Source organism: Acanthopagrus latus, chromosome 7, assembly GCF_904848185.1.
Source record: "Acanthopagrus latus isolate v.2019 chromosome 7, fAcaLat1.1, whole genome shotgun sequence".
NCBI lineage: Eukaryota > Metazoa > Chordata > Actinopteri > Spariformes > Sparidae > Acanthopagrus > Acanthopagrus latus.
The window spans coordinates 95,520-117,795 of record NC_051045.1 but is presented as its reverse complement, the minus strand read 5'-3'; the positions used below and the strand labels follow the sequence as shown (position 1 = coordinate 117,795).

General features: G+C 45.4%; 1 protein-coding gene across 8 annotated transcripts in view; it reads left to right on the top strand.

Annotated features, from left to right (window-relative positions):
- The window catches only part of plxnb3 (plexin B3), a 64,890-nt gene that overhangs the window by 30,273 nt on the left and 12,341 nt on the right, over window positions 1-22,276 (top strand). For 6 of the 8 annotated variants that reach the window (XM_037104244.1, XM_037104237.1, XM_037104238.1 and 3 more), the window contains 19 exons: window positions 170-902; window positions 5,776-5,955; window positions 7,290-7,421; window positions 7,538-7,638; window positions 7,758-7,890; window positions 8,130-8,289; window positions 8,364-8,472; window positions 8,553-8,661; window positions 8,746-8,865; window positions 9,044-9,157; window positions 9,306-9,396; window positions 10,038-10,207; window positions 10,281-10,432; window positions 10,594-10,699; window positions 11,208-11,344; window positions 14,167-14,343; window positions 14,430-14,595; window positions 14,783-14,914; window positions 15,071-15,166. In XM_037104244.1, coding sequence (XP_036960139.1) covers window positions 170-902; window positions 5,776-5,955; window positions 7,290-7,421; window positions 7,538-7,638; window positions 7,758-7,890; window positions 8,130-8,289; window positions 8,364-8,472; window positions 8,553-8,661; window positions 8,746-8,865; window positions 9,044-9,157; window positions 9,306-9,396; window positions 10,038-10,207; window positions 10,281-10,432; window positions 10,594-10,699; window positions 11,208-11,344; window positions 14,167-14,343; window positions 14,430-14,595; window positions 14,783-14,914; window positions 15,071-15,166 — 3,118 coding nt within the window. The remainder of the gene's footprint in view (window positions 1-169; window positions 903-5,775; window positions 5,956-7,289; window positions 7,422-7,537; window positions 7,639-7,757; window positions 7,891-8,129; window positions 8,290-8,363; window positions 8,473-8,552; window positions 8,662-8,745; window positions 8,866-9,043; window positions 9,158-9,305; window positions 9,397-10,037; window positions 10,208-10,280; window positions 10,433-10,593; window positions 10,700-11,207; window positions 11,345-14,166; window positions 14,344-14,429; window positions 14,596-14,782; window positions 14,915-15,070; window positions 15,167-22,276) is intronic. The other 2 variants (XM_037104245.1, XM_037104243.1) reach the window with 1 other exon arrangement.

The following is a 22,276-nucleotide window of genomic DNA, read 5'->3' as shown; positions in this document are numbered from 1 at the left end:
GATCAACAGATAATGAGCCAAGCTGAATATTATTATCATGTTAGCCTGATGGTGTTAGACTGATAGCATCATGTTAGCCTGATAGTGTTGGCCTGATAACATCATATTAACCTGTTAGCATCCTGTTGGCCTAGGTTAAAGACCAACTTCTTCTTCTCTGCTCCTGCAGGAGTCTGACCAACATTTCTCAGCTCATCTATCAGACCTCCAACCCTGTCGACACTCAGTACGTTGCTGCCAATGACCCTCGAGTCTCCACCGTTGCCCTAGTGATAACCACAGAGAACAAACAGGAGGGGGGCGGGGCTGGTGGTATCATGAGTTTGATGCTGGTTGGACGAGGCTATACCAGTAAAGGTCCTGGTGACATCCCACCAATCACGACGCGGCGGCTTTCCCCGGTGGTCCCACCTCGCCGGGCATTCTCTCAGGAGGAGGAGCTGGGGAAACTGGTCGTAGGTAGTTACTCCGAGTACAATAACCACTTTGTGAAGGCTGTGGCCTACGGCAACCACATCTACTTCCTGTTCTCTCGGCGGGACATGTGGCACAAGAAGGAGTACCGGACCTACGCCTCTCGACTCTGCGTCTCCGACCGCAGCTTTTACTCATATGTGGAGGTGCCGCTGATGTGCAGCGGCGGATACAACCTGGCTCAGGCGGCGTGGTTAGGTAACCACTCAGGTGAACCCGCCCTTTTCGTCATCATGGCAGCGGGCCAAGCGTCCACGCCTGTGGCCACTGGTCGCTCAGCACTGTGTGTTTATGGGATGGCAAAGCTGGACGCCATGTTACTGAGAGCACAGGAAGTGTGTTACACGGAAGGAGGACGAGGCAGCAGCGGACAGGAGGAGGCCTACATCGAATATGCTGTGTCATCAAAATGTCTAAAACTACCAAAGGTAAACACACAACACGTTACAAGTCCTGATCACATCGATTGATCAGTCAGCAGCCAATTGGACATCTGATGATATCGCAGGTTATTGGCTGGTTTGGTAAGAACCTGTCGATGGTCACATCTGTTTCACTGCTGACCTTAATACTGTGTGTGTGTGTGTGTGTGTGTGTGTGTGTGTTGGGGGGGGATTAGGGCAGTTATCTCAGCAGCTGGATTTATCATCAGACAGCTGTCACTCAAACACACAGCTGGTTGGACTGATCTGACCCACATATAACACACTCTCACACACACACACACACACACACACACACACACACACACACACACACACACACACACACACACACACACAGCCAGTGGGCTTCATGCATTCATGCTGTGTCTCTGGACACATTTGACAAAGTGTTTCTGTGTGTTTCATCTCACGTCTGTAGGCCACTGAGCATGCTCAGTAGAGACTTCCTGAGTGGAACTGCTATGGGTGGACTTTGAAAAAAAATGTAATCAAACTTTATTAGCATATTAAAGACAAAATATAAACATCATGGAACAACAGATGTACAGGGAGGATTAGACACAATTAGAAAAAAACAAATTTATATAATCATTAGATAAGAAAGGACAAAATATTAAATGTTGATGATCAACTGTTCACCTCCATATTATCGAAAAGATTGAAACTGATCCCACCAGAAATAATACATATGGCCAGATGGGTTTCATTAAACGTGGACAGACTCAAGTCAACATCCGGAAAACAATACACAAGTTACGAAACAGACAGGAGACCCTTATTATAAGTTTAGAGCAGAGAAAGCATTTGACTCAGTGAGATGGTCCTTTTTATGTAAAGTATTATTCAAATTTGGTTTTCATATGACCATAACTGAAACATTTGCCGCACTCTACAATGAACCAACAGCCAGAATTAAAAGTAACAGTGACCTTACTGAGTCGTGCGTTCTGGAAAGAGGAACGAGACGAGGCCACTCCTCTTTACCCTGATCATAGAACCCCTGAGCCCGTGGACCAGGCAGAGGCCTGATGTAACAGGGGGACAAGGTCATTTGAGGAACAGAACATGGCTCTGTTGGCAGATGACTTATTGATAATTTTATTACAACCTACACAACTGATGGAGCTGTTAAAGGAATATGGTTTACTGTCTGGATACAAAATTAGCATGAACGTAAGACCCAGTAATGGCATTTAATTATGACACACTGACGGAGATCAGGAAACTATACAAATGGAATTGGGATGCAAATTATATAAAATATCTGGGTGTCACATTGCCAAAGGACTATTCAAAAATGTTCGATTTAAACCAAGGACCCTTAAATCCAATAATAAAATCAGACATTTAAAGTCGGAACGTTCTCCCCTTTCTGAGTTTAAGCTCCAGGACTGACTCAGTTAGGACTGATGTTCCTCCACAAATGCTTTTCCTTTTTCAGTGTCTGCCAGTTAAAATACCACTTAGTACAGCTGTGACGAGTTGTTTGCCTTTATTCACCAACATGCACAGCAGGATGGAAGGAATAGAAAGCATGAAACTAATGGGAAAACCAATAACATCCCCAGCATGTACTCAACTTCTTTCTTTAACACGGCCCTATCACCTGATTGACGGTATGGGTGTTGATGTTTAATTGGGACTGAATTCCCAACGACAATGTCATGTTCCATAACCTGAGTCTGTCGGTGAGGAACGTGATTGGCTAAAACATAGAGCATCTCCCCTCAATTACAGCGTAAGACGGGCTACTCTCAACCTCCTCATTCCCCTCCACTAAAGCAGACATTAGCACCACACCATCGGTGTACAGCAACGGATCCGACACCAGCATAGCCAGAGACAAATCTGAACTTAGAATTTGAGTAGTTTTTTTAGCACCACCTTGGCCGAAATCATCCTCAGAGGAACAGCCTCTGGGAAACGGGTAGTGGCACACATCATCGTTAAAAGATATTGATATCCGCCCCTTGAGCACAAAAGCGGGCCAACAATATCAACAAGGACATGATCAGGGCTGGCCTGGCTGGTTGGGCTTGCCAGTAAGCTGACAAACACGACCGGTTTACAGAATCAATCCACATCCTGCTTAACGCCTGGCCAGAAAAAATGCTGACTAATGCGATTGAGTATTTTAAAATACCTAAGTGACTGGCTAAAACATCATGAGCCACACTCAAAATCTCATCTCTATACCCAGATGGCACAACAATCTGTTCTACAAAGTTACAGTGGTCTGGAACATTATAAGGTCTCCAATTCCTCATCAAGATGCCGTCTTGGAAAAGCAAGCACTGTGGCTCCTTATTCAGATCAGCATGAGGCAAGCTGAAACACTGAGGCAAGGGACACATCAACTTTTTGAGCATCAATTAGTTTCTCACGAGACAGGTGCACAGTCTCCCTATTCACATTACTCGATATCTCAGACCCAGCACATGAAGCACTGGTAGAAGACTTAGGCATCTTCTTAAAATCATCATCTTTCCTCTCAGAGGAGCTGGAATGCATCGCCATAGCACTTGTAACCACGCAGGCAGGCAAAACATCGGGATGTTGCTGTACGCACTGATGGACTAGCGGCTTGTCTGGAACAGCAACATGAGGCAACACTTCAGCATCACTTTTCCACACATTTCCCCCACCAATGTCATCCCCAAGAATAAAAGTTACATCTGGAATTGGCAAAGATTTGCGGATACTTAATCACTACTTGAGGCTTCAATTCAATTCGATGGAGAGGAACCACAGCTGAGCCCATCTCAAAGCCACAAACAAGAACACTGGTTCCGGTCTTTGACTCTTTAGACACCAGTAGAACCCCTTCCAACAGCAATGAAAATGCAGCGCCAGTATCGGAATATGCGCACTGGGACGAGATGTTCACCACCAGGCACGGCTACAAAATGGTCACTGAGAAAAGGCTCGTACCCAGACTTGGAGTCATTAGGAAATGCAAAAACGGATGATGGCTGTGGAGTTGCTTTAATCAAACCTATGGCCTTAGCTGCCTGTTTCTTCTTAAGCACGGGACATTCCACCACTATGTGCCGAGGCTTTTTACAGTAGTAACAGATTGGCTCAGAATTACTGGAAGAATTATTTGACTTCTCGGTATGACTAGACTGGGAAGAGTTGGACTTGTGCCTATCTTTAAAAAAAACGTGATGAGTCAAGGCAAACTCGTCTGCCAAGACCGCAGCTTCACGCAGGGTGTTAACCTGAGGCTCATTATCAACACAGCCATAGGTATACAATTCTAAAACTCTTCTGCCAACATTAATTCATGCATCTTTGCCTGACTATTCACCTCCTTCACAGAGCACCAGCGATCAAAAAGCGTTTCTTTCTTGCGAACAAACTCCATATAGGTTTGACACTGAGTTTTCTTGTAATGCCTAATGAGCTAAATCGAAGTTATCTCCTTTCGCCTTGATCTCTAGACGTCTCAACTGATTTTCAGCGCCCTTTAAACACAACATTTATCTTTCATTATCAAGTTCCTTCTCTCAGATAGAGAGCTCTTTCAGTCGGATAGCTTCTGTCATATCTACAGGTGGCAACTTTTTCAACAAGAAAAAGAAGCATTATCAAATGTGTGTTTTAAATGTTTTTCTGAGCTACTAAGTTCAATGTCAAATGCAGTTCCTACCTCCAACAGTTGATCCTTTGTGAGGTGGTGGAATGCCTCCACCGATGGATTTTCAATGAAATCTTGTGCCACCGATGTCATGGTGACAATCAGTCAACAAACGAGCAAACCTGAATGGCTGCAACTAGAATGCAAAACACTAATGAGTGGCCATTAAATCCCCAAAACAGCTTTCTCATAAAGCCCTTACACCACACCACAATACTTAACAGGAGAATCAAAGATTGATTACGCATGAACTAACATTATACAACAAAGTGCATGAACACCCGAAGTGTGTTCCTTTCTCCAGTCTACTCTGTAACTTACTAAGGTAACATACTTTAAGACCACCGTCATTTGCAGTCTCCAGCAGCTGTCCACTTGCCGTCCCCACAGCTGCAGTTCAGCCACTTTATCAGTTAACTTGAATACAGTTTTCTATCTCCCTCTTCTTCTGTCTCATCATTGGGCCTTTTCCTTCTTCTTTGCAAAGTAGCTCTCTGAAGATGTTTGTTTTCCACTAATTTCAGCTAGCTTGAGGGCTTATTTTTTAGGGTATACCGTAACTGAAACAGGTACATGTCAAGGGTGCCAAGAGGAACAGACAGATGTTATTAAAAGAGAATCTGTTTTTCAAAATAAAACAACTTTCCAAGTATGATCGTCAATATAACGGAAATAAAATAACGTATTTATTCTTTCTCTGCGGCCTGGTACCAAAAGACCCACGGACCAGTACCAGTCCACGGCCCGGTGGTTTGGGACTACCGATTTAAAGGACTGAAGCCCTGGTGGTTCTGCTTCCTCGTCTCCTCGCCTCCTCGCCTCCTCTAGCCACCACAGCTTCTCTCTCACCTCCCTGACTTGCTGAGTGAAGTCAAAGTTTCACCAACAGGCCTCAGAACTCATTTTTATAATGTTAGAAGAACTATTTACATGTTTCTTGGTGTCAGGCAGGCAAATTCAAGCTTTGAATTAAAACAGCTTCGGCAGTGCATAGTAGCATCTTACAGTGCCGCCATCTTGGCCCTCAGACCCCATAGGTGGACTTCATTTCCACTGAGCTGCTCCAGTAACACATGATTCTGGTCTGTAGAATCCTGAATGGACTTGAGTGGCACCAGAACATCAGCTGTCCACACACTGTTACTGTGTTTACTAATATTAAACATGTCTGTCTGTCTGTCTGTCTGTCTGTCTGTCTCTCCATTCATGTATAAGGACTCTCTATCAGAGTACCCCTGTGGGGGTGAACACACCCCCAGCCCCATCGCCAGTGCCATACCGCTCCCGGCCACGCCCACCTTCACCTCAACCACCCAGCTGACTGCTGTCACCACAGCAACAGAGGCGGGCCACACCATCGCCTTCCTGGGAAACAGAGAGGGACACCTGCACAAGGTGACATCATCACACCACCATCAACACCCAGTACATGCTCTGTGTATGTGTACATATACACACAGTGTATACTCATACAGTACTACATATAGTGCATGGTAAGGCCAGTGTATCCACCTTCTCCCATGATGCCTTGTGTCACCTTTGAGAGCTCTAAGGAGACAACATATCTCACCTGAGCAGATCATGTGATCACACCTGCGTCACACTGTGGAAACACATTCAGTCTGTTTATGATGGAGTGAGAAGATCAGACCTGCTGTCTGTAAACGTCAGGCTACAGCTAGCAGCTAGCTAACAGTTAGCCTGGGTAAGTCCACCATCGAGCTCCTCCAACAGCAGAAAACATGCAGACGTGACCTGACGAGTGTTTCCTAAACGAGAGGACGCCACAGATATGTTGTGTTCCCGCTCAGCAGACACTCCTCACATCACACCTATGTGTGCTGCTGGGGTAGAAGCTAAGCTAGTTGCTTCCCTCTGTTCCTCAGCATCAACTTATTATTGGTTATTGATTAATCACTTTTTTTTGTCATTCCCAAGTCACATCATACTGGTTTTACTGGTCAGTACAAAGTGTGTGTGTGTGTGTGTGTGTGTTTCTGTCTGAGCTTCTGGTGACACACATACACACACACACACACACACACACACACACACACACACAGTGAACAGAAGCTTGTAGCCTGAAGCTCTTTGTGAACAAAGCAACACACACCATAATACACTGTGTGCATGTGTGTGTGTGTGAGTTTGTCATGACTAACAGCCGTTTAGCTCGGGGGTGATTGGTTGTGTTGGGGGGGTTCTGGGGAGCGTGCTCAGCCTCTTGTTGTCGATTGGTTATTGGTCCCCCAGGTGCACTCTGGGTAACGATCCAGCAGGATGCCTCTAAACATTTACTGTGTGTGTGTGTGTGTGTGTGTGTGTGTGTGTGTGTGTGTGTGTGTGTGTGTGTGTGTGTGTGTGATTAAATATTAACAGGGAGAATCAAAGCTCTGCTGTTTACCTCGCTGATGCTCTGAGGCAGGATTAGTGCTCATTTACAAACACACACACTCACACATGCACACAGCGCAGTTCTGGTGTTTTTGAGGTGAAACAGCTCCACCTGGTGGCAGCTACCAGTGAACACACGCTGCTCTTCTTCTGTGGTGTTAGAAGGTGACCGGTGTGATGACTGAAGCTCCTCTGGTTTGTTTGTTGACATCAAAAACTTTATGGCTTTATGGCTCTCTGTAACAAACAGTGATTTCACCTGTTCAGTAACAGTCATCATCACTTTACCTTTGTCCAGAATAATTCACCTGTGTGTGTGTGTTCGTGCATTGCAGGTGTTGGTGCGCTCTGATTGGTCAGGTGATCTGTATGGCACTCTGTTGGTCGACAGTGACGGCAGCAGCATCAGTGCTGACCTCCTATTGGACGAGAACCAGCGGCATGTTTATGTTTTAACCAGCAGCAGGGTGAGACAGTCTCTCCGTCTCTCTGTTCTCCTGTCTGTCTCTCTCTCCCTGTTCTTTATTGAGTGATATACTAGAAGACAAACTGACCTGTGATCTGTTTCCTGGTTGTCTCTCAGCTGTCTAAGGTTCCTGTGTCCTCATGCGAGAGACAGACAGACTGTCAGTCGTGTCTCGCTGTCAGAGACCCGTACTGTGGCTGGTGTGTCCTTGAAGGGAGGTGGGTCTGCCTGCCTGCCTGCCTATCTGATTGGCTGGCATTTCTCTTGTTATTGATTGTTTGTTGTGTCATTGATCAGCTGTCTCATGTGATGTTTGTTGTTTTTGTTTTTCATCCAGATGTTCCCGTAAACATCTGTGTCAGCGTCACACGCAGCCCAACCATTGGCTTTGGAGCTTTGAACCAACCAATCAGTGTGTGGCGGTGCAGAGTCTGCAGCCAGCCAACCAGAGCAAAGATGAGCAGACACAGGTGGGCTGATGTTAATCAGTGAATACTGATTATTGTTTCATGGACTGATGCTGGTTTGAGTTTGTTTGAAATGATCCTGCAGAGAGAAATAAATGTGAAGGTTTTTGAACAGCAGAACTTGGTCAGGACTTCACTCCTTCACTAACACCTGTCCAAAACCTGTCTAACACCTGTCCAATACCTGTTTAACACCTGCAGTGTCTCTGCACTATCTGACTGTTTCATACGTTGTCTCCAAGGTAACCCTGTCAGTTATCCAGCTTCCTGCTCTCACTGAGGCTGAGTCTCTGTCCTGCGTATTTGGGCTCCTCCCACCACAGCCTGCCATCGTCATGGGAACCAGCATTACCTGTCAGTCACCTGCACCAGAGCTCCTCCCCACCATGCCAACAGGAAGTGGTGAGTAAACAGCTGTGATGTTGCTGTTGGGACCAGATGACCATTTCTTACCTCCTGTGGATCTCTGCTTCCAGATCATGTGATCCTGCCTGTCTCACTGGTGTTTGGTCGCGTCACCATCACTACTGGCAACATGACCTTCTACGACTGTGGAGCCGTGAGCCGACTGAACCAGAGCTCCCAGTAAGACCCGGTAACACACAGGACCATGACAAATCCAGGAACAGTGATGATGTGGTGATGATGATGCCGGTGTGTTTCAGGTGTCTGGCCTGTGTCAGCAGTGTTTGGAGGTGTAACTGGTGTCCTCTGGATCAACTCTGCACTCACAACCACAGCTGTCCCAACCAACACATCATCCTCAACCAGAGAGTGAGACCGCCTGTCCTTCTGTCTAACCTGTCTATCTCATGTGTCTTTTTCTTTCTCTCTCTGACCTGTCTGTCTCTCTGTCAGCAGGACTCTCCTGGTCCCACTTCCTGTCCTCTGGTCTTCGCCCTGCAGAGTTCTGCTTTAGTGCCGCTGGGCATGAGCACCACTGTGGTGCTGCGAGGACGAAACCTGGACATCTACACGGTGAGAACGACCCTTTATCATATCAGCTGGTCTCAGCCAGTGTATATAGACTGAATCAAATCATCTTTTTGTTGGTCATCTCTGCATTTGATAATGACCTGTGTGTGTGTGTGTGTGTGTGTGTGTGTGTGTGTGTGTGTGTGCTTGCGTGTGTGTGTGCGCATGTGTGCGCATGCAGGATGAAGCTCAGTATGTGTGTGTTGTTGAAATCGAAGGCATTCAGTTAAATCTGACAGCTGCAGTGGAGAAAAAGCACAGCAACACGAACACGTTCACCTGCAACCCTCACCAGGTACCACACACACACACACACACGCACGCACGCACGCACACACACACTGTGCTAATGCTAACAGTATGCTAACATCACAGAACCTGAAGACATGTGATATCGACTTGTCTGTCTGCCTGTCTGTCTGTCCACCTGTTTGTCTCTACAGTTTCAATCTGCTGTCAGTCAGCTTCAGTATTCAGCTCCTGTCTATCTGCGTAGAGGAGACAGACGCATCGATGCCTCACCTGACCTCCGATGTAAGAACCTTACCCGAGAGTGTGGCTGTGTCCCAAGTCAAGGGCGGCATCCTTTGAAGGATGCGTCATGATTTCGGCTGCCCAGGCCCAATGTTATGTTTGAGCTACAGGAATTCCTGATTTACTCCACGCGATGTCACCATTTTCTCTCTTTCTTCTTTTTCCGGTGCACAATAAATCTTGGGATATGTGAGGCCATGAAGGATCGTAGCAGTGCGTCCTCCAGAAACAGGGAGAAGACGTGACATAATTGGCACCTGAAGGAGCCTCCACGCGGCATTGTGATGTAATTGGCCTTCAAATGCTCCTTCAAGGGATGCAGACCCTGAATTGGGACACTGTGTGTGTGTGTGTGTTGCTGTGTCTCAGTTCAGGTCTGCATCCTTCAGAGGAGCATTTGAAGGCCAGTTACGTCACAACTCTGCATGAAGTCTGTCCCAGTCTGAAGGCTCCTCCAGATGCTCCTTCTTCTCCCTGTTTTTGGAGGATGCACTGCTACGATCCTTCGTGGCCTCACAAGATTCTTTGCATCCCCAAAAAAGAAGAAAGAAAGAAAATGGCAATATCGCGTGGCGTAGATCGTCACTTTTGTGTGTGTGTGTGTGTTTCATTGGCTCATGTTCATCTCTTACGTTATTCAGTGCAGCTGTATGACTGCTCAGCTGGCCAATCAGATTGCTCCCAGTGTAGGGCGGTGCCTGAGGAGTACGGCTGTGTGTGGTGTCCAGGAAGCCCCTCCCCCAGTTGTGTTTACAACCAGTCCTGTAGCAGCGTACCTGCAGACTCCTGCCCTCCTCCTCAGATCACACAGGTGAGTCTAATGAGTCTTGTTCATGACCGAGGACACGTTCAACCTGTCTGTCTGACTACCTGTCTGTCTGCAGGTGTTACCTGTTTCTGGTCCTCTGGAGGGTGGAGTCCTGGTGACAATCTCAGGTTCTAATCTGGGCATGAGGTACCAGGATGTGGTGGGCAGAGTCACAGTGGCAGGTGTTCTGTGTCTGCCCCAACCTGAAGGATACCAGATCTCCACCAGGTAATACACACACACACACACACACACACACACACACACACACGCACACACACGTGCACACACTTGTGTGCACACACGCACACACATGTGTGCAGACACATGCCTACATGCACACACATGTGCACACACACACACCTGGGTTAACCTGTGTGTGTTTGTAGGGTTGTGTGTGAGCTGCAGCCCAGTGGGAAGCAGAGGGAGGGGCCTGTACTGGTTACCATGGGAACAGCTCCAGCTGGAATGTCAACACAGATCTTCACCTATCAGGTGAGAGTGATGTCATGTCTGCATCCTGTCCACATATTGTTTGACACGTGGAGCTCTGAACCGCCTCAGTCTGAGTCCACATCAGTCCACATCAGTCCACCTGTTGGTCTCACCCTCACTGGTGAACCAGTACACTGGTTTCCTCTAGAGCAGTATGACATCAGAATGGACAGAACAGCTCTGTCCCAGTGCTCAATGGTGGTCCAGTCTCATGCAACCATCAGAACAGGCACCCACTGACAACACAGCGCTCTCTTAAGGACTGTAAGACTACCCAGTCCTCCAGGGGACACAGTCTCTGGACCACATCTTGCAGGAGGACAAGTCTGACACACAGTTTGGTTCCAGATCTGCCTCCATCAATCCTCCAGCTCTCCTCAACCACAGAGATGGTGCTCATGTCCTCTGAGTCAGTTCAGCTTCAGGAGGAGTGAGACAGGTCATCACAACATCACACTGTCTTTACGTCAAATATTTAGTGTGTGTGTGTGTGTGTGCCGCTGTTCAGGACCCTCAGGTTCTGGATCTGATTCCTGATAAAGGTCCCGTCTCTGGAGGAACCAGACTGACCATCAGAGGACGACAGCTGCTGACAGGACAGAGGTCAGACCTGAGTGCCTTCCTGGGTCCCCGGCCCTGCTACATGTGAGTACTAAGAGATCAAAGAGTCTGTTTATACAAATCAAAGTACTGCAGTAGTAGCAGTGTAGTAGAATACTTTGAGTACTACTTTTTTAATTCAAAATACTTTATTTGTCCCAGAGGGCAATTACAGGGAGGGGGTGCAGGGTTGGATGGAAGTGTAGGAGCTGAACAGCCTTTGGAATAAAGGTTGCTCTCCTCCAGCAGCAGAGCCGACGTCCTGAGACGAGCCACTGAAACACTGTGAACAGAACTATGAGAGGTTCTGAAGGATCCTGAGCTGTCCTCAGTTTTTGCTGCTCACACACAGAAAGTGGAAAGTGCTCTGACTGGCAGTCCAGTGTTTTTAGAGCAGACTTTGAATTTGCCCCGCAGGCAGTGTCCTGTTTTGCAGGAGTGAAACCAGCAGGTGATGGAGAAAGTGATGACTCTCTCTGTGAAGGAGAGATAAAATGTCTGTAGAATGTTCAGAATGTCAGGAGACTTTACCAGATGACAGTCTGGGTGGGTGGACCTGCAGTCATCAGTGCAGAGCATGAAGAGCTGAGGTGAGAAGACGCGGGGAAGACTGTGGGAGCCTAAATTCAATTAAAATGAATGTGCTTCCCAAATTTCTATATTTATTTCAGAATCTTCCCATTTTTTTAACAAAATCTTTTTTTCTCAATTTGGATAGTCAGATATCAGCCTTTATATGGAATAAGAAGCAACCAAGGATAGGTAAAAATGTGCTACAGATGCCTCGTACATGGGGAGGCATGTCACTCCCAAACTTCAGATATTACTACTGGGCTGCTAATATAAGGACATTGATGTATTGGATGAGGAGCGATGCTGATAACCTCAGCTGGTTAATGCTAGAGAAGGCTTCAATTGAACGTACTTCGCCTGCAGCTTTGTTGTGCTCGAAATTGCCTTTCAATAAGCCCATTTCTAATTTTACATCCAACATAACTGTTATCCATACATTGAAGATTTGGAATCAGTTTAGACGATCTCTTAACATGACAGAGCTGTTGCTTGCCGCTCCAGTGACGAAAAACCACATGTTTGCCCCATCGATAATCGACAATGCCTTTGACTCCTGGTCACAAATTGGAATTAAGTCATTATACGATCTCTACATAGAAGATAAATTTGCTTCCTTTGAACAGATATCACAAAAATTTGGTATTCACAAGTCAGATTTTTTCAGATATCTACAAGTCAGATGCTTTGTTGCATCTAACTCAGACTGTTTCCCCTTATGCCCTCCCACGTCACTTCTAGACTCAATCTTTAAATGTTTTATAGTCTCCAAGCAAATTCAGCAAAATTTATAAATTGATCAATTCACATCAAGTGACCAGCCTAGAGTCTCTTAAGCACGCATGGGAAGCAGATTTGGAGGAACCTATTTCAGAGCTGGTCTGGCAAAAGATTATTCAGAGAATTTATTCCTGTGGTACAGGAGGCATGCTGTGGTACAGTTCAAAATCGTACATCGTCTTCATTGGTCCAAGGAGAGATTGTCTAGATTCAAACCAGATTTGGACACAACTTGTGACCGATGTAAACAATTTCCAGCTACATTGTTGCATATGTTTTGGACCTGTCCAAGGCTGTATGGATTTTGGCGATCTATATTTGAGGCCTTCTCTAAAATATGTGGGAAAACGGTGCACCCATCCCCTTTAATTTCACTATTTGGTGTGACCCCAGTGGATATCTCTCTTAGTAAGTGTAATATAAACATGATTGCATTCTGTTCTTTGCTGGTCAGGAGGCTTATTCTCTCTAAATGGAAAGACTCTCAACCTCCCGCATATGGACATTGGATTAGAGAGGTCATGTATCATATCCATCTAGAGAAAATTAGGTATACCACTCGAGGATCTGTTGGAAAATTCTACTCTATTTGGCAACCCTTTATGACTTTCGTTGGAGATGTGGCTGCTGCCAACTTTACCGAATAATTAATGTAACTGCGTACAGTAAATATGTGACCCTGTGAAATGCTGTGGAACAGATGTCATATTTCTCTCTCAATGCTTAACTTTTTCACTTTTATTTATTTTTTTTAAAATATCTGGCTATGGGTATATGTATTCTAAATTGGTCTAGCATCTTGGGGAAGGGTTTATGTTATGTCTGTTTACATTGTGTTTATTCATGTATCTTTGTATTGTTTGTATTGTTTTGCATAAATGAAAACTGGAAAATACTAATAAAAAGACTTTGATCAAAAAAAAAAAGACTGTGGGAGCCTGCAGAGGTGTCCGAGAGGTCGGAGCAGGTGTTACTGACCAGCACCCTCTGTGACCTGTTCATTAGGTAGTCTGTACGTCAGTAACTCACAAGATCAACTGGTGGTCCAGGTGGAGGTGGATGGAGAGTACTGTGTTCTCCTTGGTCCTCCTGAGGGCTCTCACCACCTCCTCTGTGTTGAAGGAGAGTTCAGCTGCTGCAGGCTTCAGGGAGGAGATGATTGCTTCTAACCGGGTGGTGTTGTCTGTGTCAATTCTTGAAAAGAAGGAGTTGAGGAGGGATGCTGGGCTGCTGTCAGCCACCTGGATTGTCCTGCACCTACTGCAGTATTCAGTATTCAGTATTCAGTATTCAGTGTACTTCAAGTACTTTGAGCACAGACCCTTTGGCTGCTTGAATCAAAGAAAATCTGAATGACTCACATTTTCTCCTCCTTGTTTCCTCATCTCCTCCTTTCCTTGACTCTTTGTTTCCTCCTTTCCTCTCCTTGGCTCCTTGTCTCCACCTACTTGCTTCCTCGTGTCCTCCTGTCACCTCCTTGTCTCCTGTCCTTGTCTCCTCATCTCCTGTCCTCTCAGCGTGGAGGAGGTCACTGACAGCCAGTTGGTGTGTCAGACTGGTTCCAGTAATCAGACTGGTGGAGTTCCAGTTCAGGTTCTGTTTGGGAAGGCGGAGAGAACTGTTCCTGGCATTACCTTTCATTACCTTGACGACCCCGTCATCACCGACGCCAAACCTGCTGAGAGCTTCTACGCGTAAGAACCTGATCAACAAGGCCAATAATCAATCTGCTCATGTGTCAAAGCCATGTCCTAATAAGGTGACGACTTCCTGTGTTCAGAGGTGGGCGTGTCATCACAGTGACGGGCAGGAACCTCGATGTTGTGCAGCAGCCAATCATAGCAGTTTGGGTGGAGCCTCTGGAGGTACAGAGGGTGAAACGCAGGAGACGATTGGCTCTGCTCACCGCCAAGCAGCAACTGGTCTTCAACAGCACCATGACAACGGTGAGATCAACTGGCCAATCAGAGAGGAGATAGAGTTAGAAGTGTCATAGGGGGTCAATGGTTGTGATTCTGATTCTGTCTCTGAGCTTTTAATTTGAAAAGTTCTACTAATTTTAATTTATAACTTCCTGCCCCCTTGTCTCTCTCTCTCTCCAACCATCTGTCTCTCCACCTGTCTGTCTCTCAGGTTGTGGAGCGCTGCACTGTCCTGTCATCCTCTCAGATGACCTGTCTCACCCCCACAGTGACACCAGAGGTCAAAGTGAAGGGAGTCTGGTTCCAACTGGATAATGTCAGAGTCCACTATGAGAGCATCAAGGTACTTGTCTGTCTGCCTCCCTGTAATATTCAGGGGGTGCTGCAGAGTGTGAAATCTGTCTCTTGCTTATTGAGTGAAGACATGAACTCATGTTGATTCAGTGAAACTGATCAATACCTGCCTGTTTACCTGTCTGTCTTCTTGTCTGTGTCTCAGGGTAAAAGCTTCACGTATTATTCCAACCCGGAGTTTTTCCCTCTGAATAGAGACGCTCCGTATCGCTTCAAACCAGGAGGAGTGATCGCTGTGGAGGTAAATATGGTGACACATACTTCATGTCCTCTGACAAACATCTCTTCATCAACAGAGCTTTGCTTCATTAACTTTGGCAAGTTCAAATGATATTGTAATATTCACCAACACTAAAAATTCCAGAGTTAAACAACAAACAGCACTTTTGAGTTCAACAATAAACAACCAAAGATGGAAATAGTTTGTTACAAAGTTTGTTTAAACCTTCTTCTCAGCAAATCAATAACAGATTGTGAGAAGGAAAATGATCCCACATGTCGGACACTGACGACACGATCAGAAACAAAAACAAGTGTTCAAGATCCACATTTCTTTTCTTTTCTTTTCTTTTTTACTGGAGCAGCAGTTCGTAAAGAAGGTCAAATATGTATACAAAGCCATTTCAAACTCTTCTGCAGTCCACATATTTTCTTTATGCAAAAACTATTTACAAGTTGGGAGAGGAGCTGTGCATAAAAAAAATAAAAGGCAATATAAACTGAAAGTAAATAAATAAAAGTGTAGACAAGAGGAGATTTATGAGAAGCTAAAACAAGGAACTTTTGCTAGATACAAGCAGCATAGCAGGGTCTTTCATTCCTCCATGAAATCTGGCTGTAAAGATTTTACATATTTGATCCCTTTAGTCCAGAATGTTGTGAAGACTTCTTTCTGAAGGCGAAGGGAGAAAGTGATCCTGTTCAGTATATCAGTCCATTCCTGTATTGTAACCAGCGCTGGCTATAGCTTTTTTGCAGGCTGATACCAAAATACCATACGTATATTTATCGACCACCATGTCAGAAGATTAACATTTCCTAGGAATGATACAGTGAATTCCAAAGGCAGGACAGTGTTAATATGTTTTTGAGTGCTCAGTGAAACCCCACCCAAAGGGTTTTATCACTGCACAGTCCTAAAATATATGCCAGTGATTTTGTAGGCGCTGTAAATATTTTCAGTTTTGGGTCATTGAAGTCTGTCGAACATTATGTTCATAGTGACTGAAGATATCTATAAAACATTTTTCAAGCTGATATATATATTTTTGATATTATTTGGGCTGTAGAATAGCTTAAACACAATGACCATCTAAACTCAGGAGGACAGCTCCAAGCTTGATTTGGTGAAAAAGGTTCAGTCTGTGCAGAGACCGTCCAGTGTTATGGTGGGTTTGTGAGATGAATCCAGTCTGATCATTGTGTAAATGTTAAAATGTTTTTTTAGTCTCATGGCAAAGTGGGCTGTGTATAATTTATAATCTACATTTACATTTTATTTTGAGTCCAGTTGTGGGTTGAGGCAAATGTGCCTGTGGCTTCTATCATTAAGTCAAACATCTTCCTTTTTTCCCCACAATATTTTTATTACACCTTGACATACATTCGTATATCTTCCTTCAACTTTCATACTGTCAGATCAGCGTTTACTTAAATACACTCAGAACAGGAACGCTCCTCCTGTTAAAAGGAAGTTTGTGTAGTGTTGTGTCAATCTGTTTTCCTATATATTTCACAAATTCTTCATCCTGCAACCATTTGTGCTGAAAGTGCCATCTAGCTGGCTCTTTTGTCAATTTTTATTATCCACATGTACTCTGAGACCATGATAATGTCACAGAAGCTGTCATGAATTTTGTCTTTGATCGTCTGTATAAGGGCCATCCAAAGTTTTCTGATAACAGAGAGTTTTTAGTTTATACCAATAATGTGTTTTATTAATCAAGTATGCCTCACAAATCAAATGTCTCCTATGTTTATGTGTATGTTCAAAAACCCAACGTATGTTAGTGTGTGCATTTTTTCATGTGACTGTCTGTGAGTCCATGTATATGCTTGAAACCAGGTCTCGGTACCAGGGCTTGGTACCACATGCAGCCTCATCATGAAGTGTACACTTAGCTGCCTATCATGCATGATGTGAACAATATGTTGTTAACTGAAATTTCTTTCAGAGTACTAATTGTCAGGTTGGGGTTTTAAAGGGGAAAACAAGGGGAACAAAAGGCGAGCTTTTATTTAAAAGCTTATTACCAAAACCAAAGGCAGACAAAAGGGGGGCAAGAAGCAAAGTAGCAACCAAAACAGCAAGGTAAAGTAGCAACTTAAAGGCAAGACAAAGTACAAAGAAAAAATCAAAATTCAAATCAAACGTCAGAAAACCAGAAATCAAAATCCAATGAACACATACCATGGGGACATGAAGACCATGAACAGGACCATGACCAGGGTCAGAGCCTGGAGGGTGGAGGGGGTCAGGAGGAGGGCCAAGGTCCAAACAAACAGGAGGGTGGAGGCGAGGACTGGGACCCACTGGAGGCCAGGGACGTGGACTGGGACCCACTAGAGGCCAGTGACAAAGGCATAGGCGCAGGCTGAAACCCGCTGGAGGCCGGTGACGAAGGCGTAGGTGCGGCCTGGAACTCGCTGGAGGCCGGCGACGAAGGCAAAGGTGTAGGTGCGGGCTGGAACCCCCTGGAGGCTGGTGACGTCGGCCAGGCCTCCGACCGAGGTGCAGAAACTAGACTTGGCATGGGCCTCGGCCGGAGGCCTGGGCTGGGAGCTTGGCTGTGGCTGAGGCATGGACTGGTAGCTTGGCTGTGGCTAAAGCATGGTGGCTTGCCACCACCTGAGAGTCCACGCCATAGAGGTTGGCAACCAAAGCATTTCTGACTTTAGCCTATTGTAATTGAAAGAGAAAGAATTATTCTTCTGCGGTTTAACTGCTGTTTTGGAAGCCTGAACATACCCGAAAACTTACCAAATTTGGAATGTACGTCACATCCAGTGAAAAATGTAATAATTTCATGTCATTGGCCGTGACCTGCAGGCTCTGTAGCACCCCCTAATGTTCTTGCCTGCCTTCCACGTGCGCATAGATGCATGAAATTCGTTACCCACATTCATCATGCGCAGATGCACAAAAAAGTCTCGGGGACCGATACTGTCACTCCAACAGGAAGTCAGCCATATTGATGTGTGGCGGCAAATTTGACAAATTCATGCCTGCTTTGAAAACTACCTTGTCCTAGAGATTATATATACCACAGTCTTCAAATTAACTCAATTATCATCTTCCCCGAAGAACAAAAGTTAAGGAACTCTTTCGGCTACGTCATACTCTAGTGGGCGGGACTGTGGAAACCATTTTTTTTCCCTGTCCTATCCACACCAAACTGCTCATAAGTGTGAAGCCTGTCTCCATGAACACATCTCAGCATCAAAACTAGCTTTTTTTCTATGACTTTGGCCACTATTTTGAAATAATGCCGTACATCATACTTTCACATCTTCCTCCTACAGATTGGACACCACATACTTCACAGTCAGTCAATATACTTCTCGGACTATGCCAATGACATGCTAGGAACACCTTTATCCTACATCATACCTGCTGGCCGTGGCGGTGCCTGCCATTACAATCTTTCATCCTCATAACTTGTATTTGTACGTCATACAATTTCTTATCTTGGCCAAATCTCTCAGGTGTGTTGAGGGAGTCGCCCTGAATACATCTGTGTTGTCATTGGGCGTGGTTGTGACCTGCAGGCTCTGTGGTGCCCCTATTGTGATGCCCCGCCTCCTACTTGCACATACATGAGCGAAAGTCAGTGGGCACATTCATCATGCACAGGCGCACAAAGAACCCATTTGGACCCATACTCTCAGTCCAACAGGAAGTTCACTATATTGATGTGTGGTGGCGTTTTTGACGAATTCACGCCTACTTTGAAAACTATCTTGTCCTAGAGCTTAAACACCACAGTCTTCACATTCACTCAGCAGCATCTTCATGCCTTGAAGACTTAAAGGTATGGAAATCTATCAGCTGTGTCATACCTGGTTGGCGTGACGGCGGCCGCCATTTTTTCCCTTTGCTGTCAAGCATCAAGTCCTTATAACTTCCACATGCAATGCCCCATCTCCACCAAATTCCTCATACATGTAGACAGTCTTGCCCTGACTACATCTACATAGCCATACAAAGTCGGTCATTTTGAATTTGTTGGCCATTTTGAAATATTGCCGTACATCATACTTTCACGTCTTCCTCCTACAGATTAGACACCACAGACTTCACAGTCAGTCAGTATACTCCTCGGACCATGCCAATGACACGCTAGGGAAATCTTTATTCTGCGTCATACCTACTAGCAGTGACGATGCCCGCCATTAAAATCCACCAAATCTCGCAGGAATATAGAGGGAGTCACCCCGAATAGATCTGTGCATCAATACTGTGTCATTTCCATAGCGCCACCTACTGGACACAGGAAGTCTTACAAACATCATCTGATTGACAAGACGTTTACTGCTTGTTTTCACCCCAGCATGACATGAAAGTAAAGGGTGAGCACACAATCTGACGGTGCCGCAGCCTGACGTAACTGCTGGCTGCGGTGGTGCCGTCCATTTAAATCCTTCGCCAGGAAGTCCTTGTAACTTCACCATACTATGTCCTGTCTGCGCCAAATCTCTCAGGAATGCAGAGAGAGGCGCCCTGCATATATCTGTGCATAAAACCTGTGTCATATCCATAGCACCACCCACTGGACACAGGAAGTCAGACTCCCCATCGTGAAATGCAAATAACAGGTGATTGCGCAGTCCGACTGTGCCAAAGCCTGGCTGCGCCACAGCCCGACATGTGCGTCCTGCGAGGGCCCGTTCATCGCTGCTTGCAGCTTTAATTATTATTGTTCTCGGTGGCGCCTTTGAGTCCCTCACTGGTCCAATTCGGTTTGCCCTTTCAGTATGAGCCGCAGCATCCGGTACCTCCAGGTCCCATCCCCAGGCACCCTCCGGCAGACCCACCAGTCTCAAGTTATTTATCTGGTTTCCAGGTCCGAGAGCTTGTCCTCCAAAATCTTATTTTTTGACTCCAGCTGGACTTTAGCCTGACGTCCGCAGCTGTGCCTGCCCCACTCGCTACGTACAGTTGTTTATCTCCCTCCCCATATATTCTATCGCCGCCATAACTCCATCAAATCTTGACAAATTTAATTTTCATGGAGCTTATAGTAGCCAGCATCGCATCCACCCTCACACCTCCAAGTGTCTGCCTCCACTGGCCTCATCCCCTGCCATGTCCTTGTTAGCTATCTGTGTTTCACTGCAAACACGGTCGTCAGGTAGCTTCAGCTGCTTTGACGGTTTGCTTTTTCCTTTACTTAAATTGGCACCTTTCGGCATTACGATATCCATGCTCACCCTTTATTGCTAAGTTATGTTGCAATTGTGAGTATTGTTAGTAGAAGACACATCTTCCTAGATTGCTGCCATAACCGGAAATCTAAATCAAACATCTTTCTATAAAATGTAAAGTTGCTTCCAGGGGGGCATGAATATTACATATTGTTGTGGTAACATTATCAATTTTTGCAGAAACTATTATTTATCTCCCTTCCTGGTCCGTTATGTCTGAAATTTGCTTGAATAATATTTTCTGCGAGATTAAGATTGCTATGCCTCTCTGTCGGCCTGATTAATAATATACCCTTGAGAATCCCATTCTTTTTAGTTTATTAGCAGAAGTGTGAGAGAGTGCTTCTCTTAAAACAAAGTATCTCCCAGCATTCCTGGTAACATAAAGACTGCACAGTGATAATCTCAGCAGCATCAAACAGAGAACAGTATTTAACAAAGCTTCATGGAAAAAAATAGAGCAGTTGGTTCCAATGAAGATACATGACTCAAAAGAGCCTTGCAGGCCTTTGCGAAGTCAAAGCTCCCATAAGGGAGTGTCCCACATCAGGTAAGTGGAGGGGCCCTTGCATGTGGTCGCATGTTAGCCAGTGTCCAAACCAAGTCCAAACAAAATAAACCATAGGTGACTCGTTAATTAGTAAGCCCCAACTTCTTTAACTATGAAGAAAATATGGAGTAGGAATGAAACATACCTATATGTAAGACAAGCTGACAGTCTTTTGGATGAAGATATATATATATTATATAAGATAGATATATTATTCAAACCAAGCAACACTTATCTGCTTTGGCCAGACAGTTTTGAGCTCTCAATCTTCTTGAAGTTTTTCTTCATATTGAGAATAGTGGTCTTTCTTAGATTTTGTGTAGCCTCCTGCCGTGCCGGGCACCTGATCTACGCCCTTGTCCCGCCGCCCCCTCGCCACCTGCCAGGCAGAAAGAAGCCATGTCTCCTGGTCCTGAGCAGTGGAAGACCTCACCACCTTAACAGGAAACCCTCGTTTAGCCATGTCCCTCGTTGCCTCTGAGACATCCTGGAATACCCGTCCTCATAGAAGACGTGCATCCTTGCAGGATACGGTGTCTGAAACATGATTTGTTTTTCTCTCAGTACTTTTTTGGCTTCAGTGTATTCGCTGCATTTCTTTAACACCTTGAGAGGAAAATCATGATCCACATAGAAGTGAGTGTCGTTGTAGAAGATTTGTTTTTTCTGCCATGCACTCCGGAGTATCTCTTCTTTTGTGTGGTAGCTTCCAAACTTGAATATGATGGACCGGGGCTTTGCTTGTGGGTCATTGTGCCTCCGTGACAGCGTGTGATGAGCTTGGTCAATTCCGAGGTCTCTGTCAGCAGGAAGGTCGAGTGCGTCCAGAGTGTTTGTCCACAAAACCAACCATATCACTGCCTTCTTTACCTTTGGGTATTCCATAGATCCTTAAGTCATCCCTCCGTGCACGACCCTCCTGGTCTGTCAGCTTATCTTCAAGGTTAGCTTGGAGCTTCATTAGCTGATTTATTAGCATTGATGCTGCTTGAAGTACATTCTCCATTTCAGCAGTTCTCCCCTCTGCCTCGTCTAGTCTGTCATTTGCTCTTTTCAGTTTGTGTTTAATGTCCAAGAGTTGCTCCCTGCTGTCTCTTCTGAACTCCCGAAGTTCATTTAAGATACTTTGCAAGCAGGCTGCAGGTCCATTGTCGCCATGTGCGTACAGATTCGGAGATCCACTTTGACTGTGTTGGCTTATTTCAGGAGTAATTTCTATTGTGTTGACTGTCGTCCTGCTTCTGGTGGTAACCCTTCCCAATATTTAAACAGTATTCACCAGTTTTACAGAAATGCAGTTTTTCGGGGTTACTTTGATAAAACTGTTGGGGAGCTCTGAAGTTTGGCTGTCATCTTCTGTGGAGCAGAACCGGAGGC